This window comes from Barbus barbus (assembly GCF_936440315.1).
Source record: "Barbus barbus genome assembly, chromosome: 2".
NCBI classification, from domain to species: domain Eukaryota; kingdom Metazoa; phylum Chordata; class Actinopteri; order Cypriniformes; family Cyprinidae; genus Barbus; species Barbus barbus.
This window is the reverse complement of record NC_136730.1, coordinates 38,842,701-38,867,098: the sequence shown is the minus strand read 5'-3', so window position 1 is coordinate 38,867,098 and position 24,398 is coordinate 38,842,701. Positions and strand designations below refer to the sequence as shown.

At 39.7% G+C, this 24,398-nt stretch overlaps 1 protein-coding gene across 2 annotated transcripts in view; it reads right to left on the bottom strand.

Annotated features, from left to right (window-relative positions):
• Positions 1-24,398, bottom strand: part of LOC306879045 (zinc finger protein 609-like) — a 51,226-nt gene that overhangs the window by 4,724 nt on the left and 22,104 nt on the right. For both annotated transcript variants that reach the window (XM_079431729.1, XM_079431730.1), the window contains 3 exons: positions 11,624-11,849; positions 3,006-3,093; positions 91-2,389 (listed from right to left, as the gene is read on the bottom strand). In XM_079431729.1, the coding sequence (XP_079287855.1) occupies positions 91-2,389; positions 3,006-3,093; positions 11,624-11,849 (2,613 nt within the window). The remainder of the gene's footprint in view (positions 1-90; positions 2,390-3,005; positions 3,094-11,623; positions 11,850-24,398) is intronic.

Sequence of the window (24,398 nt, the reverse complement as noted above, 5' to 3'; positions counted from 1 at the left end):
TTTCGACTAAATTTTAATTTGTGGGTAAATTACCCCTCTAGCTTGCGAATTGTGCAGTCGTTTAGTTCAAGAATCACATGTTTGCCTCACCTGTCTGTACCACATGGCTTGCTCCATACCCAGCCTGGCAGACTCCACACTTGCCTTTGAGTCATCCTTTCCATGATGGCCAGCTTCACTGAGCTTCATTTTAAGCCCCTCAGCCTGCTGTGGCTGCAGCTTGACCTCCTCCCCTTTAGGGATGATGACTGACTTGGCAGGTTCGGAGGAAGTGTCTCTATGTTTGCCAGGGGCCTGTGGCTTTCCCAGGTCTGAAAGGCTGGGGGCTTTTGTTAGGCCAGGAGGAACAGGGCCCTTCTGTTTCCAGTCCTCCTTCAGAGAGGCCTCTCTGTCCTTTACACCTGAATCAGGCTTTTTCTCAGCAGACCTGTGCTGCTCAGACATGAGTCTTTGCCTTTCCTCATACTGCTGCCTGTAGGTTGCATTAGTGTTCATGAGGTGGCTGTGATAAACCTGATCTGGGTATCCATATGGGGGAACGTAGTACTGGTTGTAGTAGAGTGGCTGCATGTACATATTGGAGCGCTGCTGAATGACAGAGGCTTGCTGCTGGTGTGGCTGACTTGAAGCGACCTCAGTTTTGCGCTCATCCTGCACGTCCACCTTCGCCTTCTCCTCTGGCGATTCTTGCTCATCTTCCTTCTTCAGTTTCAGAGCTTGCCCTTCCGGCAGAGGCCCACCAGCAGTGGCGCCACCAGGGCTAGAGTGGGTGTAACTGGGAGAGTAGTAGTTGTCATAGCTAGCATAATACGCAGATTCCTTAGAGGATGCCTGAGAGGGAAATAGTGCCTTCTTCGCACCGTCCCTGCCTGACTGATCTTCCGCTTTACCTTTGGCCCCTTCCATTTTGCCTTCACCATCTTCCCCAGCATCAGATATGTCAGAGTATGCAGGGCTGTTTGTCTTTACAGAGGAGCTATCGGCCCCATTCTGGGTGACGGCGTGAAGGGGAGTGAGAGGCTGTCCACTGCTATCCACACGACTGGCCACCCCGATGGACGGACTGGGAGCATTATCCGTGAAGCTGTAGATCTTATCCGCCTCTGCCTTCATGCTAGCAAGGCGGCTTTGATGAGGGTCTGAGGAGCCATTGAGATGACCCTCACTCCTGCTTCCTGGGTCAGAGGACTCAGAGTATGGGCTTTTCCCCTCTTCTGTTTTCCCACTCTTTCCAGGGAGCTTGGGACTGTCTGCATCCTTGCCCAAATCCTTCTTTTTCTTGTCCTTTTTCTTTTTGTCCTTAGAGCTGCTCAAGGCTGGATTAATTGACGACGAGTCCCCAGTTACACCCAACTTAGACTGAATGACTTTTAGCTGGGGACTCTTGGGGATGCCCTGCAACATCCCTGGAGGATGGTTGGGGCTTCCGCCACTAAATGATGTTGGCTGCAAAGAGTACATCTGCTGAGAAGGGAGGGATGGAGCCATGGGTCTGGAAGACTTTGTGTTCTTCTGGGACAGCTTGTCAGACTTGACATTGCTGCTCAACTTTTTGGACTTCCTGTCATCCATGCCGTCATTGCTAGCCTCATCAGCAGTGACGCAAGGCCCGTCCTCACAACCTTCCATAGGTGTGCCACAAACATCTGCTTCAGCATCACCATTCTTCTTCTTTGACTTGGAGCCAAACTTTCCAGGAGAAGGAGATGGACTCTGAGCATCAAAACCTCTTCCTTTTGGTGTGATAGAACGTGCTGGCGAGAGAGAGCCTTTTTGTGTAATCGAAGCTCCGTTGCAACTTCCTGGCTCTGGGTGGAGAGAGGATTCTTCCCCATATTCGCTGTCCCCGTCCATGTCCAACTTAATATCATCATCGTTATGAGCACGAGCCTGATGGTACTTCAGGCCATTGATGTGCTTGTACTTCTTGTTGCAATTGGGATGTGGGCAGTCAATCAGTACAGGTGAGGGACAGGTTCGGTCTAAAGGAGGAGGAAGGGACTCAGTTTTGATGATGGGAATTGGGAGTGCAGAGGAGGTCATTCCACCATTTGAATTTGTGCGCATACGCTTGTTGCCTTTAGAATCCTCAGAGCTAGAGTTGGGCTCCATGTCTGAAGCAGGCTTGTTCTTGCGCTTACTGGCTGAGGAGGGACTGGCTTTTATGTCCTCTGTGTTGCTGTTGGGCGGAGTCCTGCGCTCAGAGGAGTTCTGGCTTCCGCGCCGACCCTTGCTGTTGGAACTTGCTCTGGTCTTGCTGTTGTTGCTGCCCTTATTATCAGACGAGTTGCTGTTCTCGTTGACTGGGGTGTTGCTATTAGGTCGCATTCTTTTACCACGGCCACGTCCATTTCTCATTTCTAGGTCACTTGTGGGAGACTCACAGAACCTTAAAGAAAAAGATTAAAAGATTTATGTAATTAAAAGATTATTTACAAGATCTTCACAATTACCTTAATAATAATAATACATTGGCACTATGATATTGATTACATTAAAGGCTGTCAAGTGTCTAAAAAGATAAGCTTTTAATAATATAAAATTATATAAATATAAAACTAAGACATCTAAAATAAAAAAAGTGATTTGAATATTCTATGAATATTCTTGAACATTCTGAATATTCTAATTCCTGATTTGGGATTCTATTATTCTCACCTGAGGCCTGTTTCATAAAACAAGTTTACCAAATAAGCCAGGCTTATTTCATTTAGTCTGATTTATTTTTAACCAAATCAACTGACAATAAGTCAGGCTAACTGAAATAAACCTGGCCTATTTGGTAAACTTGTTTTATGAAACAATCCCCTGATAGACTTGGCGATGTTTATGTTTTCATAGTGTGCCTTATCTCTAAGGGTTATGATGCGATACACCTGTCTTACTACTAGTCCAGAGGGAGTACTGGCATGGTACTAAGGAAATGGGGCTGACAAGTACAGACTAGTATCCTAGGGAGGAACATTTGATTTTCTTGATTTGAAATGTTAAAGCACTTCACGTACCTTGGAGGAGCCCAATCATGACGGGTACAATCCAAAAGTGTTCCGACATACGTTTTGTTCCGCCAAGTAACGTTGACCACCAGCATACCTGTAAAACATAAAGAGGACCCTTAAAATAATGCAAGAATACCTCCGTTATCTATACAGAGACTCAATGACACAGTAATACAGTAGAGTTTTAATGTTAGTTTGCTGATTCATGAGCACTACTCATCTGGTTGCTTCTCCGCCTCATTACCAATATTCCAAACACAGTCCTTGCAGAAGCCACAATTCCAATTTAAATATTGCAAATGGAGGTTTTCTAAGGCCAGCACTCTCAAAGCAGCCCTGCTATTTTTACTGTGTACTTCATGATTACAACAGCTAAAAGCTGTAAGGAGTAGAGTGTGTTGTTTCTGGGAGGAAAATTGTTTGATGGTGTCCTCCATCTGACTTTGCAGTACTGTGAGCCGCCTCTGCAAATGGTTTAGCAATTGTGTGAAAACAGCTGAAGCAAATGAAAATGCTTGTATCTGGCAGTGATTCAGAGGTTTCGCTGCAGAAGCTGAGACAGGTAAGTGCTGGATGTTTCTGTGATTTTGCACTACCATAATAGCAGGCAAAATCAATTACATATTAGAATAATATGCCCTTAACAGGTCACGAAAAGCAGAATAATATTGTGTAACATTGATAAAGCTTCAGTCAGGCTAATAAATTTAAGATTAGCCTCTATGGTGTTGAATTTTGTGAGTATACTGAAACTTCAGTATACTACTTAGTATACTAAATTAACATTTTTAAATTAAATAATCATCAAAATAAATTATTCTGTAGAATTTTTTTTTTTTTTTAAGTAGGATTGTCTTTTTCATCATTGGTTTTATTTGTTAAAGAAATAAAACTTGTTTTCCACCAAACATCACAGTATGGGCCTCCAAATGTGGGAGCTGAATTCATGAACGTTCCTTTGAAAAATGTCAGTGAAGGTCAGTCGAAGAGCACATTAGCGGGGCCCCTTCCTATTTCACTAGCAGTCATTAGCGGTTCTCCGGCCACCTGTCTGAACCCAGGCTAAATGAGGCTAAATGGCCGGCATTTCACCTCTGCTGCCCTTCAGTAGCCAAAGTGGAACAAACAGAAGCTTGGCATGTGTGCTGCTGCACTCTTACACTAAAAAAAAAAGCTCTATTGGAGTTTAAAGTCTACACCAGCTCTACATAGATTTGTCATGACAGTTTTTTTTAGCTGGACAGGAGACCAGCTTAACCCAACTAAGACCAGCAAAAAATCTAAGGCTGGTTAAAGTTTTTTTTTTAACCATCACGTAAGGATAAAATAATTGCAAATATAACACATGGTTCACAATGAAAATATGATGGTTCATGGCTGATGTTATATAACTAAAGGCCAGTGATATTTTAAAAACAAGGGAGTTGCCATCCACAAACATTCCATTTCAATAGGAAATTCATCAGCACAGCAAAAACTGCACTTGTCCTGAGATTGCATGAGTCTGAAATCATCAGGAGGCAGGTTTGATTGAGTTAAGATGCACTTTATTGACCTCAGAGCAAAATCCAAGAATAGCCAAGTACGAAATTCAAAGATAAAAGGTAATGATGAAATCAACCATGTTTTCCTTAAACCAACAGCTGATTCAGGCAATAAAATAGCATTGATCCAATAGCTTGTTGAGGTGGCCCGGAAAAAGGGTTGATTCAGGATACTGGCATATGCTGTTTGGCACAATTGCGTTTGCTGGCATCAAGCCCTTCATAGTCTGTGGGTGAGGGCTTTCTGGGCTCTACTTCAAGAGCAATAAACTTTGAGAGGATTTAGGGCTGACATTTGGAGGCATCAGCATGCACGGCTTGTGAGAGTGGATGCCACACCAACACGACCCTGGTCTGCTTCCAGCGTCCTGCAGAGGGGATTTGTGTCAGAATGATGCTTATAACTATTGCTCCAATCTGCCTCTGACTGTTTCATCATTAACTGAGAGCTGTCTGCCCTTAACCTCCTGCCATTCTGGGATTCACGCACTGGGCTGAAACATGAGCAAGTCAATATGTCCATCCGCAAATAAAAGGTTGCAGTGCACTAGATAAGATTTCCACACTGGGCTTTGGCTGAAATAAAGTTGATCTGTTGATTTGTGGAAGTCAGGAGAGGACACTGCAACTCAGCAACAACTTGATCTGCAATAAGTCATGGAAGATGGAAGCTCTGTTCTAAAGCTCAGCGAGCTTCCTAGGCAACATTTGTTGTTTTACTAGGTGCGCTCATGACACAAATGCCACTCTAAATTATGCTCCCCTACAAGATGCCTTGCTTTTGGACGAATTTTAAGGTAGCACTGCATGCATCTTTAGTGGAGGCAACAAATTATGCAATGCAATGAATGCCTGTATCTAAGATGGAGGACTGAGTCTGGGGAACGGTGAAGTATTTTATTAATTATGTAAAAGTATTGATTACTAAGTGCAATAAAACACGCACAAACATGCAAAGTCATTTTTGTTGTTATTTTTCTTGTTTGTTTTTAGGGTACTGGGTCCTTGGCTTAGCAACATGATAATGTCAAACCAGAAATAGTATGAGGAGGAGATTGATCACTCATAGAACAGTGAATAAGAGATAACGCAGTACAGATGCTACATAAATTGAAGTCCAGCCAATTGCCTTTGATAGTTTATTTATTCTAGAAAACCATGTGATGAGTTAAAGAAGGTACAGTGGAGGAAAAAAATTATTTGATCTCCTGCTGATTTTGGAAGCTTGCCCGCTGACAAAGAAATGATCAGTCTATAATTTTAATGGTAGGTTTATTTGAACAGTGAGAGACAGAATAACAACAACAAAAAAATCCAGAAAACATTTTTAAAAAGTTATAAATTGATTTGCATTTTAATGAGTCAAACAAATATTTGATCCCCAATCAATCAGCAAGATTTCTGGCTCCCAGGTGTCTTTTATACAGGTAAGGAGCTGAGATTAGGAGCACTCTCTTAAAGGGACTGCTCCTAATCTCATTTTGTTACCTGTATAAAAGACAACCTGTCCACAGAAGTAATGAGTCAATCAGATTCCAAACCCTCCACCATGGCCAAGACCAAAGTGCCGTCCAAGGATGTCAGGCACAAGATTGTACACCTACACAAGGCTGGAATGGGCTACAAGCAGCTTGGTGAGAATGTGACAACAGTTGGTGCGATTATTCGCAAATGGAAGAAACAAAATAACTGTCAATCTCCCTCGGTCTGGGGCTCCATGCAAGATCTCACCTTGTGGAGTTTCAATGATCATGAGAACGGTGAGGAATCAGCCCAGAACTACACAGGAGGATCTTGTCAATGATCTGAAGGCAGCTGGGACCATAGTCACCAAGAAAACAATTGGTAACACATTACGCTGTGAAGGACTGAAATCCTGCAGCGCCCGCAAAGTGCTCAAGAAAGCACATGTACAGGGCCCATCTGAAGTTTGCCAATGATTCAGAGGAGTACTGGGTGAAAGTGTTGTGGTCAGATGAGACCAAAATGTAGCTTTTTGGCATTAACTCAACTCGCCGTGTTTGGAGGAGGAGGAATGCTACCAATGACCCCAAGAACACCATACCCACCGTCAAAAATGGAGGTGTTTTTCTGCTAAGAGGACAGGACAACTGCACCGCATGTAAGGGACGATGGATGGGGCCATGTACCGTCAGGGCCAGGGCATTGAAAATGGGTCGTGGATGGGTATTCCAGCATGACAATGACCCAAAACACATGGCCAAGGCAACAAAGGAGTGGCTCAAGAAGAAGCACATTAAGCTCCTGGAGTGACCTAGCCAGTCTCCAGACCTTAATCCCATAGAAAATCTGTGGAGGGAGCTGAGGTTTCGAGTTGCCAAATGTCAGCCTCAAAACCTTAATGACTTGGAGTGGGACAAAATACCTCCTGAGATGTGTGCAAACCTGGTGGCCAACTACAAGAAACATCTGACCTCTGTGATTGCCAACAAGGGTTTTGCCACCAAGCACTAAGTCATGTTTTGCGAAGGGGTCAAACACTTATTTGACTCATTAAAATGCAAATTTATTTATAACTTTTTTGAAATGCGTTTTTCTGGATTTTTTTGTTGTTATTCTGTCACTCACTGTTAAAATAAACCAACCATTGAAATTATAGACTGATCATTTCTTTGTCAGTGGGCAAACGTACAAAATCAGCAGGGGATCAAAAAAAAAAATTCCCCACTGTACATCTATGATCCCATTGTTGTCTGATTTTATTACTGATTCATAATATGCTATAGAAATACAATCTTGCAATCTTCAATTCAGTTGAATTAGAGCTGAACATGTCTGCCTATTGCCTACATAGAAAATAGGTTTTGAACAAAGCAGGACAATCTGGAGAATGCTACTTTTTGTGATTTCATTTCCTCCCTACTTAAAAACATTTTCAATTTCAAGTATTGCTTTAGGATTTATTGTTTGAACTGTCCTACAGGCAACACACTATTATTAGTGATAGACAAATAAAATAAAAGCATGGCAATATTGTGGGGTTTCTAGATATAGGCCAGCTGAACTGCATATTTTAGGTCTCTCATTTCTAACCACTTTACATTTTAGAGCAGTCTTCTAACAAGTTAATGAGTTAAATTAGGTGTGCTAAATACGGGCGATCCAAAATAAGAAATGTACTGACAGCCACTGTAATGATTCCAAACAAGTCAACTGAGTGCTCAATCCTTCAAGTCATGTCAAAAAGATCGCATTTACGTGTTCACATGCATTTAAGTTAAATGCATGTGAACATCACCCCAAAATTGCAATTACCAGTAGGGAACTGTGGATTTTAAGCCCTGCGTTTCTAACTTCTGAGTCATGTTGAACATGTTGAACACAATGGATGCAGCATCTGTATAATGGTGAATTTGTTAAAAAGAACAAAATTCTATTTTTTTTTCCCATTTAAAATAAAACTAACTGGCATATACAAAATACCATTGTATTGTACAACCATAATGCAATGTTAAATTTACAGCACCTTCATAAATTGAATACAAATGAAGCAAAAACACACTTGATGCGCATTTATTCATCATTATGTGGAGTTAAAAAAAATCTTGTTTTATGCAGAAAAGGTACCATCTGGCTCTGATCTAAGTTATTAGAACACACCTGCTGTTGTAATTACGACTTCACAACTCTGAGTACTTGAACACACCAATAGATATTTACCAACCTGCAAAGTCAACTCTAACACACCTGTAACTTTTAACAAACCCCCAAGCCTTCATCATCAGATGTGTTTGATTAGAGTTGGATCTGAACTCTGCGGTAAGGCAGATCATCTTTGCCATAGAGATTCAAAACCAAAATAAACATAACACATAGGCAGCGATAGGACTTAGGGAAGACATCCTTATGAGAAGTGTGGGTGGTCTGTCTGCAACGTCTTTAAGAGAGTGCAGCACAGCAGAAAGACATCTCAAAGTGGTTGAGAGATGTGTTCCCTGCCACGGGATCTTGCTGCTCTACTTTCCACCCCACACAAAGTGTCACCACGATACAGATCTGTCCAATACCCAGATGAGAAAACAATAACACATCAAAAGGAGAGATGCACACCAGTGGAACCATTCCAAAGAGAGCGAGAGAGGGTGTGGACAACACCTGCACACCAATGGTTCCCTCTCTAAAGTGAAAGAGCAGATGATTGGAGCCCTGTGTTTGGGAGCCATCCTGCAAAAAGATTGAGCTGATGTTGTGGAAGTGTGGCACTTCAACTACGTTCCCTCTCCATGTCAGAGACACACACACACAAGAGTGGCCACAGAAAACACTTAGACAGCCAATGCGCGCTGAATGTTGATGAGGCAGCCCTTTACATGGCGGCACGGGGAGGATGGCAGCAGGCAAAGTGTGGGCGGCACATACTCCACTGCCTACCCATAGCCTAGATATGCTCTCATTTAGGGATTTGAGGGAGATTTTTCCTTTTCATGCTCGACAATCAAGACAGAGGATGTGGAGAGCAGAACACACTAACGTTTCCGCAGTAGGCTATGATTAGATGGGATGAAAGAAAAAATTCAAACCTACAGAATCTGGACAAATCCAGTTCGAATAAATGAATCTGCAAGCATAAGGCACCATGTACTGCTCTGGCTAAGAAGCTGTTAAGAGAACAAGCGGTTGAAATCATTAGGAAGCAGGTGTTTTCAAATAAGATATATAGGATAGATGTACTTTATGGGGAGGGGAATTCAGCAAGAGACTAATATGTAAATGAAGACAGGAACAAATCATTTTGGTATTTGTGTACTGTAAGGACTGCTCTTATAATTACTCTTGAACAGAACAGGCAAGCTTATTTATGTAAATACAATAATTATTATATTTTTAATTTAAATATTAAACAAATCACATTTGAACTCAATTATAAATTAATTAAAAATGAATCATGACTAGACCTACGCTTTTCTACACCCTCATTTTTCATTTTCAGCTCTTGTATATATTTGAAGTATAATTATAAATGTATGGGGAAAAACACTTATTTACTATATTTACTAAGATGTTATTGTTCCTCATACCTGCTGGTTGAACATGGAAGCTATTTTGGCACTTGTCGGCTCAAAAAAACAATAGTAATCCATTGTATAGCTTTCATATTTCACATTGTAAGGGGTGATATTAAAAGTATCCCAGATCTAAAACTGAGCCATCAATAATTTTATTTGAATCTAATGCTTGTGCAGTGCTGCACATCATTAACCTTTTAAAACTTAAATACCCATGTCCAGTTCTTGGGCCTGATGTATAAACAGTATGATAAATGCATATGTAACATATGGATAATGATTTTATGTCATAGCCATTAATGAGAGTGGCATATTTAATTCTACATTTCCAAATTAGTGTGGGAAATGGTGTACACGCATTTTAATGTCCATTTTGTGCATACGCCATTTTCTACACACATATCGAACTGACTTGAGCTGAATAACAACCCCTTTTGTAGAACTGCTTTTATCTGATTAACTTCACACTGTTATTGATCTAAACTAAACCAACATAGAACTGACTTGGATTAAATAACACTTTACAGCAGAATCTGAACCGCTCGTATCCACAGCTGAGTTTGATTGTATAAAATCATATTGTATTGTATAAAATGCTATAGAAATAAAAGTGACTAGACTGACTTGACTCAGGATTATATCAAAAAAATAAATAGATAAACTTGATGTAAATGTGCACACACTGTCTGCTCCAGACTGCACATACACACTCCTTTACTTGTGTAAGCAAAGTAATGAAGCAAACAATGATTTTTAAAATACACTAATAATTCTGCTTTGAATTTTCACTTGAATAACGCACTTGTCTCTGAGTAAGTAGATGGCTTAGCAAAATAGACACACTCCTCAACACTGTGGTCAACCCATCTTGTTCCAAACACACAGACTCTAAATCAGTGTTTTCTTTTCTAATTTTATCATGTTTTTTTATCTACTCAAACATTGTGCCAACACAATTGACTTATTTTTAATCGTGCCACTTGGAAACTCTGTGTTGATGCAATGAGCTCTGAGGAACAACAAATCACTGTTTCAAGTCAGTAACCAGAATTTTGTTGAGTGAACAAGATATCCATTTTTAGTTAAGTCTTAACATTTAATATTTCTGCATGGACACAAATTCAGATCTATAGAAATCTGTACCAATTTTAAAAAAATTTTTAGAACCAGTCATGGCCACTATGCATGTATGTATTCAATCATTGCCCTGTTGCTCAGATTATTGTGATGTAATCAACACAAACTGGCTTGGTCACTTTACACATCAATCAGACTGCCTCTTCCTCTTAACTGCAGTTGCTATTCAGGGGTGCAAACTCGTCAGGAGTGAAAAAGGTGACAAACTAAACTCAACAGGCTGACACTAGCTATGGCTTAGCACTTGAGCCGAGTGATACTAATATTACTATACATTAAACGGTGTGCTTTACTTGTAGGTCGAACAGTTCTCAAATCGACTTCATGTCAAGAGTAATAGCTTACTGATATGCGAGACAAATGTTAAGGTCAAGACGGAGGAGCATTTTTGCAAAGGGTAGCGAACTAATGTAGCGATAACGAAACTTACAATCTTCATAGCTATCGCAACAGCAGCTTCACGCAAAACAAAACAAACAAAAAAAAACAGCAGCCTCATGCGGTAATCACCATTTAAACTGGAACACCGTCATTTACAGCAGATACAAATGCATTCCGTCCGAAATATGGACAGTTGCCTGCAGCGTCTAAAAGTTAGGCTTCAGGAATGAGATTGGTTGGATGAGGGAAAGAACATTAAGGTAAGCCAATCAGAGGCAGAGTAGGGCGGGTCCATTCCTTTGCCAACAGGGGAAAAAAGCGCTACAGGTGACGTGATGACTCGCAGATGTGACTACGACCACGATTCACGTGAATGACCTATTTCAAGGTGAAATGGCGAATTTCGCCAAAAGGTGACAAATTTGCACCCCTGCTATTAGTCAGACTTTTCCACAGGTTCAATTAAAAGTCTGTCTCCTGAACATGTGTAACCTCGGCTTATATCACAAGCTCTTACCACAGTATATGTTCTTACCGTCCTCAGTTTCTTGCCACACAATGCCCTCCAGGTTGACGCTGGTGCCTGGCTCGCAGGGTCCCAAGCACTCTGGCTCAGTGGACAGGGCCACATCAGATGTGTTGACAGCCACCGAGCGCGTTCGCACCATAAGCTGCTCACAAGGTGAGGCGATGTCACTGTTTCCCATAGAGGCAAGGAGGTGAAGCGGCGGTGGGGCCGGGGTGGAGACCGGAGACTCCATCTGAAGAAAAACAGCAAGGGAGAGACAAAAACAAGGAAGATAAGAGCTGGTGGATCTCTGACAGGAAATAAATGACACCTGGAGAATATTTGCACATGCCCTTAAGGTGGACTCTATTATATGAAGGCTGTGACTGAGAGGACCTGACCTGCACCCTGCTGGACAGTTGAGCTCATTAAGAGCCAGGGATGCTTTGAGCTACTTAAGCCTCACTCCAGGGAAACAGGGCCCACACAGCAAGCTCTCTTACACCACATCATCTCACTGTGTGAACACGGGCTTGTTTATTCAATTAAGGGCCTGTAGCTGTGTGGTCAGGTGCTCTAATTGACCGTACCTGCATTCAGGGGCCACGATGGACACCAGCCGGGTAAACAGACAGAAATAGTCCAGTATGAATAGGGCATGCTGGTTCACATGGCAGCAAAAGTTTACTTGGTAGCCATCATGCTATAGTATGTAATATATATTTCCTCCTAAGTAAAAAACAGGGTGTTGCACTTCTATGCAATAAAAAAAAAAAGCAGGCAAGGAAAAAAATCAAAGATGACTGCATGTATTTATAACCAGGGTTCATCAACATCAGGGTATGTGCACCACCACTGGCACGTGGAAGAGTAAACACTGGTGCACAAACGAAAATGGAGAGAGGGGAATATTGCATGATAGGCATTAAATGAGAGGCTTTTGTGAGTAAATCCAACATTACATGTGAATAAAAAAATGCATGATTCAAGTCGAAAGTATACAAACCGCCTACTAAAGAAAAGATCCGCTGTCACGCGTTTTCCTCCAGGACTCCATGTGGAATATTCCTCACATGAAGTCACCAAATACGAGGAAGAAATCACAGTGCAAACCAAAAAGTGATGCGCACTGCAGTGGATCACAAAAGTACATTCACAATAGTGTTGCTTTAATGCTGATGGGAAAGTATATTTAAAAAATTGGAAAATGAATTTTTATTAAAGAAACTAACTCCAACTAAGAAAAAAAATCTGTTTTAAATATGAACTTTCTATTCATTAAAGCAGCATGAAAAAAGTATCACAGTTTCAACAAAAAATATTAAGCAGTACAATTGTTTTCAACATTTACTGTTATCAAATCAGCATATTGGAATGATTTCTGAAGGATCATGTGACACTGAAGACTGGAGTAATGATGCTGGAAATGTAGCTGTCTTCACAGAAATAGATTACTTTTTTTTTTTAAGAATTACATATAGAACAGTTTTTTTAAAATGTAATATTTCAGAAAATTTTATTGTCTTTATCAAATATTTTTGAGCAATCTTGGTCAATGAGACTTCTTTTAAAACCAAAGCAAAAAAAAAAAAAAAAAGACAACCCTAAATTTTCCAAATATAAGGCCTTATGTATTATACAGAATATAGTATAGCCTACTTAGAAATCGATGGTGATTGAACTTCCTGTTAAAACGGTTCCCAAATCTGATCTAAATGAAGGACCCTCATTACGAGGAGGAGGATCATGTGAAAAATTGTAAAGCATGTTTGAATTGTGCCTAATGCCCTGTTATCACTTGTGATTGAGATGATAACAGGTTCAGAAGCTCCACGGCTGTTTTTACCTCCTGCATGAAACATCACACCAGCAAGAGAAGCTTATGTCATCTCAACCGCCTGCTGATTTATGATTATGCGTGACTCGCCAGAGTAGTAGCTGGTGCGCTGACACAACAGACGAGCAAACATCCAGCTGTCAGCTCTCCCAGAAAACACACAGACATGCTCAAACACACTACAGGCCGTTCAAATATACTTACAGCTCTAATATCCGCCGTACCACATTTATCAAGCGATTACCTCACAGGATCTGGACGTGCTCTGCTGTACATCAACCAGCACATTCATGACTTTTAATAGTGACCAATAATGAGGAGCACATCGCACAGACCGCCGATACCGACACATGAGCCTTTAGAATGTAAATGAAAAAAAACATCCAAGTGCTTTTGATGCCAAGTGCCACAAACTAGCTGTATTGCCAGCAGATCTTTGGCAGAAAACAACTGTCATGTGTATACAAAGAAGGGTAGGAAAAAATGAGACCCTTAAATGAAATAAAAAATTCCAGTTCTTCATCTTAATCTTTTCCTGAGATGAGAATTTAATGTGATTTATAAATCTTGCCCAAACGTCAGTCATTTTTGTTAAGCACAGATGCTTTTAATACTCTTGCAAAACATCAACATAGCCTAAAACAAGATAGAAGAAGTGAAAGAGACATGAAGAAAATACCCTGAAACTCTTGAAATTATGATAAAGGGCCTATTCTTCAGCAGTCGGCACACCCACGGGCCGCCCACAGTCCATTTGCTGAGCGTCTAAAGCATTTATGCTTATAAACCTGGAATGCACTTTCCTCATTTTATAAGCTTTAATCTGATTGGTAGTTAGCGGTGCACAGTGTCTTTTTTCAGTACACTTTTTCTGAGGAAGAATTAAATCACTGGATTTGCCAAAGTTGACCAAGTTTACATGTAGGTAGGCATTAATTCTTTAAAGGGTACTCTTTTTTTAGGAGGCACTTTCAACAAGTACAAGTTCATCTGATATCGATTTAAAATAGATATCTATTTCCCATGAAACAAAGCAAACTGTGGTTGGTAGCCTCATGTTTTGGTCAGACAGTGCCTTACTGTTTAAATGGATGGTTGTTGACCAAAATAAGATGCAATGTGAGGAAGATTGTGTCATTTAGTCAAAGATGTTTGACTACAGATCAAGATCAAGATTCTTCTCTGCATACAGTATCCGTGACCTAAACTCTGTAATTCTAAGTAGTGGTTGACTAATAAGATCTGAAATAAAAATAATTAAATGACAGCATTTAAGAATAACAAATAGAACTGAAGAAATTGATGAAAATATTGGTCAAGCAGGGATATTGACCAGTAATTTCAAAATGTCCAAAACTATTAGGGTTGGATATTGACAACTACTGAATGATTAAAATGCATACATTCAATAAATCACAAAGCATTAATGGCTGATATTTAATTCTTACGACGGCGTTTTAGTGCCATTGGTCTATGTGTGTATATATATATATATATATATATATATATATATATATATATATATATATATATATATATATATATATATATATGATTACGAGATTAAAGTCGAAATATTTAGAGAATCATGTCTAAATACTACGAGAATAAAGTCGAAATGTTTCGAGAATTTAAATTGTAGAAATTAAAGTTATAATATATTTTGAGAGTATAGCCTATATTGCGCATGCAAATAGCCTGGATTGAGAATCAATTCAATTATTGTGAAAAATCCACCACCTACTCCGTAAAAACGTCTGTGGCGTCCAAACTCTCATTCCTCACATGTAGCCTGTTTAATTAAACAGCAATAAAACTTTCTAAAGGCTGAAGTGGACTCAAATTTGTTAAGTTATATTGTTGTCATTTCTGCTGTAAACATTAAGTGACTATTACAAACTGCATGGTATAATACTGTAAATGACGACATAATATTTAACGTCTACCATTCGTTATTTGTAGCGCGCCAGCCACCCAGTAATCACGACTATTTTGTGCTTTGTTGCTTTTACACACAGCTCAGCTTTCAAATTCTGTCAGTTTTATAACGAAATACAAATTATAAATGTGTTTTTGCTCTTTTTTCAAGTTTATAGCAAGATAAGTGAAGGAACATCATAAGGCATGAAAAAAAATTCTAATGAAAATAATATCTCGTCGTTCATTAGACGACAAGAAAAGGTAATCAAAATGTAAATATACATAGAAATGAGCATGCATAATTAAATATCCAATTCTGTTTGAATTAGATCCTTGTTTTTCTAGGAAGATATTGTACTAAATACAATAAGAAAACGATGAACTAATACAAGTGTATTAGTTCAGTCTGGCCGTCTGTCACTAATTCTAAAGGCAATTCAACTTACAAAAATGAAAAGATAAAACTGTAACCGATGAGCTATCATCTTTTCTCATAAAAACCCGTACAATGTGAGCAACAGTCCACACCGGCTACATTCACAAACCAGAGGCCGAGCTACGAGCCAGTTCCACAAGAGTGGAAGTACACTCAGGCTTGAAGAATGCAGACGCAAGCAGAAGCCATGCATACTTAAGAGTTCAAAGCTCAACTCTATTTCACTCACAGAGAAACCAATAACTTCACTAAGCCAGGAAAAAGGCGAAGCGGCCACAGGAGATGAGATGAAACTTCACAGCAGTTGCCAGATGAAACAGCTTAATCTTCAGCCGTCTGTGGAGACGCACTAAACAAACATGGTCTAAAAAGAGAATCATCCACAGGTCTCTCGTCAACATCTTTACAAACAATGAGATAAGATTATATCATCACCCTTCCAAATAAGAGAAAACAGTGTTTCTGCATTCCTGTTTACAGCTTTTGGCTTGAAAAGCAGCACTGCTAGACATTCAAAAGCAGGGAGCCCAAATACATCAAAACCACAACAGCAGAGATTTATTCTTGCCTAATTAAAAAACAATAATGGCCCCTCCCCTGTATGCAGTTCACTGATGCATAGCCTTCCGTTAGAGCCGCAAATATGGAAGTCATTTTTATAAACGATGAAGACGTTTTCCGTAGGAAGAGGAAGAGCTGCTTCAGAAAGCCTGTGGAGCCTGATGTCTGGCTTATTCTCCTGTTGCTATAAGGAGAGATTCTGCATTCCCAGAAGACATCCTTAGAAAAAAATAATAGGGGGACTAAAACAATTGCCTTTTACGACTCCAAACACAAAACAGCAAGAATCAATCTGAGAATGATAGCAGTGCCCGGGGGTGAAACGTTGAGATGGAATCGATGGAGCCTAATAAACAGGCAATCAGTACGCACGCATGATGGGCTCTGTAAAGACCTTGACCCATCAATCTCAACTGGAAAGCTATGGAGCTCGAATGGAATATCATGCTGTTTTCCCACCTGCTTTCATTACTTTACTTTATAAACAATCAATATGAAGAATAAAAGCTACTTGAAGACAAACATTTAGACATAAATAGGTAAATTACACATGATTAACTGTGGTCTGTTTCTGCACGAAAGGTCAGACTGAGTGTTTTTTCAAATGCTTTGATGTCCACAAAATAAGATGAACCCCCTTGCAAAAGGACACTAGGGGTGCAACGGTATACAAATATGATGGTTCGGTCCACACATTTTAGGGCTGTGTATTGGCAAGAATCTGGCAAAAAGATACGCATCACGATACAGGGGTTGATACGATATGTTGCAATACTGTAAGCAAGGCAATATGTTGGGATATTTCTTACTTTAGGAATAGGATATATTTTTAGGAAAGCTGTCATTAACACATTAGCACACCACCATATGCTTATTTAACTAGAAATGTTATGATTTAAAGATTTTTTTTAATGCCAAAAATCATTAGGATATTAAGTAAAGATCATGTTCCCGAAGATATTTTGTAAATTTCTTACCAGAAATACATCAAAACTTCATTTTTGATTAGTAATATGCATTGCTAAGAACTTCATTTGTACAACTTTAAAGGCGATTTTCTCAATATTTAGATTTTTTTAGATTCCAGATTTTCAAATAGTTGTGTCTCGGCTAAATATGGTCAGATCCTAACAAACCATACATCAATGGAAAGCTTATTTTTTCAGCTTCCATGTGATGTATAAATCTCAATATCAAAAAATTTAAACTTAAGATTGGTTTTGTGGTCTAGTGTCACCTAAGGGCCTTTCGCACTGCTTTAGTTCCAGAACTAAAAGTACAGTACTAAAGTACTGGGACGATTTTGCGCGAACTATTTCCCAGTACCATTTAGAGGGTTGCATTCGCATCGACAGTGGGTACTAAGAAGTGACGTAAGCCGGTCGACAGCGACGTCATTTGCACGTGGCGTTCAACAACGTAAACAAAGGAGAACAACGTTAACAACAGGAGGATGGAGGATGCGGTGATCGGAGCTGAGTTTTTGTTGTCTCTCACGGGTTTCACAATAATGGATATGGAATTTGGACGTATACGTCAAGCGATTGAAAGAACAGAAAGGAGGAATAAGAATCTCCAACGACAATTTGTAGTGTTATATTTCATTAAGGCTGATAAAAGCACAAAAGGCCGTAGAAGTCTTCAGGTAAATGCCGTTTATAAATGCTCTCAGTATGATACAATGTTTACACAGTGTTTTAAATCATGGCGGGTGAGGGCGTTTTCGTACGCGTTTAGCCAATCAGCGTAGACTTACGTCACGGATAGTTCCTAGAACTGTTTTAAACGCTACTCTGAAGTAGGAGCTTATTTAGCTCCTGGAACTAAAACCGTTCCTAGTTCCCATGGTGCAAACACGCCAAAAAGTGGGTAGTTCCACAATTAGTTCGGGTACTATGAAAAGGTTCCTGCGGTGCAAAAGGCCCTAAATATATTTTTATCACAATGCGATAACATTTTGATCTGAACAAAAAAAAAAAATTACATTTGCTTAGTATCAATGAAAAATTGATGGAAAAAAAAAAAAGTGCTTGCAGGATTCCTAAAGAAAACAAAACAATTGTAAAACAATAAAATAAATACAGATGTTGAACATTCTCAGAACCTTTAAACTTGGATATCACAGGTGTATCAGTTTGTATTTATGTTCCGCGTGCGATCGCCGAGCCCGCGACGCGAGCACCACCCAACTGCACAAAACACCCCAACACGAGAGAAACTGCAGCCAAGTGGCGACCCTACCGCCCTCCAAGCAGTGGAACCGAGGTGGTGCTCGTGCCGCGGCCCCGGTGCAGACGTTATCACAAAAGCCCAAATGTCGCCACACTTTATCTTTGTACACCGAAATGGGAAACGGAACTATTCTTTCATCCTCCATTACTGGCAGCGAACAATAGCGGCGTGCCATAATGCTAGTATTTCCTGTCACGGTTCAGAGTTCAGAGATGAAGACTGTTATTTAGCAGTTGGGATATGAACTCAAAACGAAACAACTGCCATGAATCTTGTATGATTTTTTTTTTTAAATATCGATATTCCATTTTTGAGAATCGATACAGTATCGCCAAACTAAATTTTTTTTTGATGGCTACATTAAATAAGACATCACTTACAGTTAAAGTAAATATAATGCAGTATAATCTAATATTTTGCTAAATGCTCTTCTCTAGACTTCATTTCTCTAGCAAATAACGAGCTGTAGACACTGATGGCTTGTCTGAGGTAAATGAAATGCTACGTGACATTGTTTACAAGCTGTTTTATTGATATCTTTCCACGGTTGAAACATTGAGCGATTACATGAGATGTTCATTCATGTTTATTTCAAGTTAAAAGTGATAGTAAATAGAAAGGAATGATCATGTTCACTCGCGCTCTGCGCTGCCATCAGGACTGACCCCATTTACACAACACACATCTGCGTCGCGTTACGGCCGCAACATCTTTTTTGAAGCGGCCCAGAAATGGCTCTCCGACACATTATACAGCGATCTGTCATGCCACAAAGACTGTCAAAATGCCATTTATAATTTTAATTTCCTGGGGGAAAAATTACATAACTTGTAAGATGAATTTTCACTAGTGCAGTGTAGGGCTGTGCGATTAACCGAAATCGAATCGCAATCGCGATTTGAGACGTTGCGATTTGTTTATCGCAACGCGTGCGATGTGGATGCGATATTACTCTGATCCAGAGCATATGCATGACTGCTAGAGTGAGCGCACCTCCGTTCTCCCCGATCAGCACTGCTCTAGCCAACTGCGTTAACGCCCACCATTTAAAAAGGGTCAGATCGAAAGTTAGGCAAATTAAAACTAAAGAAAAACGTATGTAACTTCAGCTTTAAAATGACAGACAACGAACAAAAAAGGTAATTTGCGTCACAACGCATATCAAGAGCTCCCTTATCGGTTCTGGTTTCAGTACTGGAGAATAAAAGATACATTTTTAGATGTTTTTTTTAGTAGGCTACATGAACGTTATCTTACACATTTTATCTCCCCAACAGATTAATTTGAAATAAGTTTATAATGCATGTTCGCTAATTCAGAAGATCGCACACACAGCCCGTGTCTGTGAATGCTTCTCATACTCACTCCGCTCTACGTCTCACGGACGAGCCGTTTACACTTGCCGCACACACACAGCCTGTCTCGTATTGCTCTTTTATATTTTTATACTCACGGTCTCACGCCCGGTTCTGCTCCGCAAGTCTCTCGCGAGCGCATCTGGCAATATGGACGAGGCCTGACACTTAATTTTGTAAAAGTAGTAATCTTCCCTGCAGAAAAAAACAGTTTTTTTTAGATTACTACTTTTACAAAATTACGGAATTTCACAGGAAAGATTTGTTTATTATTTATAAATAAAGAACTGTATTTCTTTAGTCAATTATTAAAGTATTAGTATGCTACACGGACTGATTTATAAATTAAGTATTTGGGATTTTAAGAACAAGTGGGAAATGTGCTGAATTTTTAATTTCATCCAAGTTAAATTGTCAAGCAGTTAGACTTAATTTACATTCGTTTTAAACGCGGAGCCAGGCGCGAGTGGACACCGGTTGTGCGCGTGCGTCAGGCCTCGTCCATATTGCCAGATGCGCTCGCGAGAGACTTGCGGAGCAGAACCGGGCGTGAGACCGTGAGTATAAAAATATAAAAGAGCAATACGAGACAGGCTGTGTGTGTGCGGCAAGTGTAAACGGCTCGTCTAAAGATGATTTAAGGGTAATAATGGGAATTGTATTGGTTTTAATGTAAACTATAATGTGTCTACTGGTATTTGATGGATTCTATTGGTGGGATGTAATCTAGCAGATGGCAACCAATAGAACAACGGTAATTCCGATTGGAATAATGCCCAAAACAAAAAGGAATTTTGTAATGGTTTTTATGGAAACTGTAAGAATTACAGGTCAATCCAAAACCAATCCTGGTTTCTATTGTTTTTTTAGTTTTTTCAGCAGGGTAGCGATACTCATACTCTGCTGCACATTATTGACCATATTGAGCTGAAGCTTGACTTTGCAAATTTAAAATCGCAAATCAAATCAAAATCGCAATATTTGTCAAAAATATCACAATTAGATATTTTCCCCAAATCACACAGCCCTAGTGCAGTGGTTATAACAATTCAGTATTTGTTCAGTATATGAGTACCGAACCGAAAGACCCATACCGGAAATTTTTAGTCCGAACACATGTACCGTTACACCCCTAAAGGACACCCTTATTAAATATTAAATTTGGCTATATAATTTCATACACGAAAACCCATTAATACTGTGATAAAAATATGAAGTATTATATTATTAAAAAACAGTCATATTAGTTTATTGTTTCTAAAATAAAATTATTGACTTTGATATTGTCAGTAGAAATAAAATAATTACAATCAACCTCATGATTTCTGGCCAGTATTTCCAAAGCAGAATGAAGTAGTAATAAAATTGATGAATGTTTGTATATATATTATGTGAACTTGAGATATTAAGTTTATATATATAAAAACTTAATATCTCAAGTTCACATAATAACTTCAGTCCTAATAATATTTTTTAAAACTTTTTTTTTTCTACAGAATCTGGTACCAATTGGTAGCAGTAAATGTGCTCTCAAGTGGGTTTTCCGCAGCATGAAGACCAGTGTTTTCCAAAATTGGGTGAGCGTCAAAGGTTCCCATCTACACATTACGCTAAACAGCTTTCACACAGACCAAAAACCAAACCGTGCTGTCAAACAAACTCTAGTGTGAAACTGCCCTGCACAAAAACATGAAGAAAAGAGTCAGTTAAACCAAACCACGGCTGAATTCAACTGCTCTTCTCTGATAGCAGCTGGACTGGGGCTCTGAGGCAGTAATCTGTCAGCTTTACTTAACTGCTCCTGCGCTTTCCAAGATAACAGATGACCTACGCTGATCAACTGAGCTTAAGCTCATTTCAAGCACTAAAACAGTATGTTGTCCATCAGCATGCCTTCATATGTCCTTTTGGTTCTCTGAATTTGATGGCGAGATAAATGCTTTTAAACTTGAAGGCTGGTGGTTTAAAAACAGATATGGTTGAACAGTTCTAGGAAGTAAAGGAAAATTCTTTCCTGGACGATGTAAAATAGTTTTTCATCTCTATAAAAGATCAAACTTGCAAGCAAGAAAAAAGGGGGACTAGATCTACACAAAAGACTATATGGAGTGCAAAATGGAATTGAACAGTGGTTTTTAAGGCATGTCAAATTCACTGCTCATGATGCAAGATGTGACATAACAGCTAATGCATAAAAATGCATCTGAATTAGGGATGGGCGATATATATCGCATCTGGTTGCATGCGCATCTCGTCAGTAAAGCCGGTTCCTTGATTAGCGCTAAATCTCCATCACCTGTTTTCAAATGGAGCGGCATTTAATACACGGCATTTAATATCGCTTTCATTATTGCAGATATATCGCCTTCGACAATGAACGCAAATTGCGTAGCTTGTCAGTGAACTACGGCTCCGTGTATTAAATGCCGCTCCATTTGAAAACAGGTGATGGAGATTTAGCGCTAATCAAGGAACCGGCTTTACTGACGAGATGCGAATGCATATTGCATGCGATATATCGCCCATCCCTAATCTGAATAAAACAAAATTATGCCAAAATAAAACAAGACAACTACTACCACAAACAGCCATAGTGAGCATTTCCTTGCACTACACCTTCTAGCATTGAAAATGTGGCTGGATGGTGGACTGGCTTCTGCACAGCAGGTGTTTTGAGCGCCATTCTTTCAACATGGCTCGGTCGTGTCTGCCCATCCCCCATCCTGCCTCATTTGGCCTCCTCCATGCAGCTGGTTAGCTTGGGCTCATGCCCAGTATTGTTTACGGGCCTGTGGGAGGCTGGAGGGGAAGAGGGAAGGCCCCTGAGCTGAGCGAGAGTGGCGACCTGCATTCCTCATAGCTGCTGCCGGAGAAAATGGATGCCTGAGAGAGGAACGCCAGCAGCAAAAAATAAATGCTTCACAGAAGCACTGCAGATGATTCTGCACTCATGCAAAAATTCACCACTTGAATTTCAAATTGATTTCTGTTATAAAACCAAGATAAAACATTACAAATAATGATTTTTTTTTTTGGAACATGACTCAAAGGGATGACTCACACTGACAGTAATTAAATCACCAGCTAGAGGTTGACAAGTTTCTTTACTCTTGGTTGCTACTAGCCGTTGCATGAAGTTCAAAGTCTACATTCCCCTTGGTGTGCATTTGTGTAAAGCTGAATTTGTTTCATCTTTGCTTCATTACCACTATTCGCTGTCATTCATGTTGCTTCAAATCACCAAAAACATTGAAAAGAAAACTGAAAATGAAAAAAAAACTGTAAAAACTATTTTTTCAAAGTTTGTTGGAAATTATTAGAGTATTTTGTTTACAAGAAAACACTACTTTAGTCTTTCTACTTAAAGAATGTAATGCTTAATTCAATGTTACTTCTTGTTTCTTTGCAATTAATTGCACAATTTACAATTTCTAGGGCTGTGACGGTGGCAGATTTTTACCAACTACCACTGGTGGCGTAGTTGGTAAAAATCTGCCACCGTCACAGCCCTAGAAATTGTAAATTTCATGAGCTGAACTTAAAGATCTAAGACTTTTCCTATATACACAAAAGGCCTATTTCTCAAATATTGTTCACAAATCTGTCTAAATCTGTGTTAGTGAGCACTTCTCCTTTGCCGAGATAATCCATCCACCTCACAGGTGTGGCATATCAAGATGCTGATTAGACAGCATGATTATAGCACAGGTGTGCCTTAGGCAGGCCACAATAAAAGGCCACTCTAAAATGTGCAGTTTTATCACACAGCACAATGCCACAGATGTCGCAAGTTTTGAGGGAGCGTGCAATTGGCATGCTGACTGCAGGAATGTCCACCAGAGCTGTTGCCCGTGAATTGAATGTTCATTTCTCTACCATAAACTGTCTCCAAAGGCGTTTCAGAGAATTTGGCAGTACATCCAACCGGCCTCACAACCGCAGATCGAGATTTGTAATTTGTGAATTAGCATAGATTTATAGTCTAAATAAAACAATTTGCAACTGTTACTATTATTACGCTTGTATACAAAACTTTGTATTATGCTTGTTATAGAGTGTGTGAAGTCACGTGCACTACCGCCGGTGGCAACCGACCACCACGGCGATGCGGTAGTCACGGCAACCATCACAGCCCTAACAATTTCTGAGTGAAAACTATTTTTAAAACATTTTTTTCAGAGCAGAATGACTTTGAGCCAATGTCAGTGTGAACATCTTTACATTTAAGATCACGTTTCCACCAACAGGAACATGCCCAGATTTTATTGCTGTAAAATATGTTGAGAGAGCATAAGTGTCCACATACTATTGAACTAGCAAGTGAATCACTAGGTCATTTTTACGTCAGTTTGGACATTTTCTAATCCTAAAAAAAAATTTTTTTTTTAATTCTCAAATTTTGTACAGATTCAAACAACCCTTTTGGAGCTCCCTTGGGGGTCCCTAATTCTCGGTTGAAGA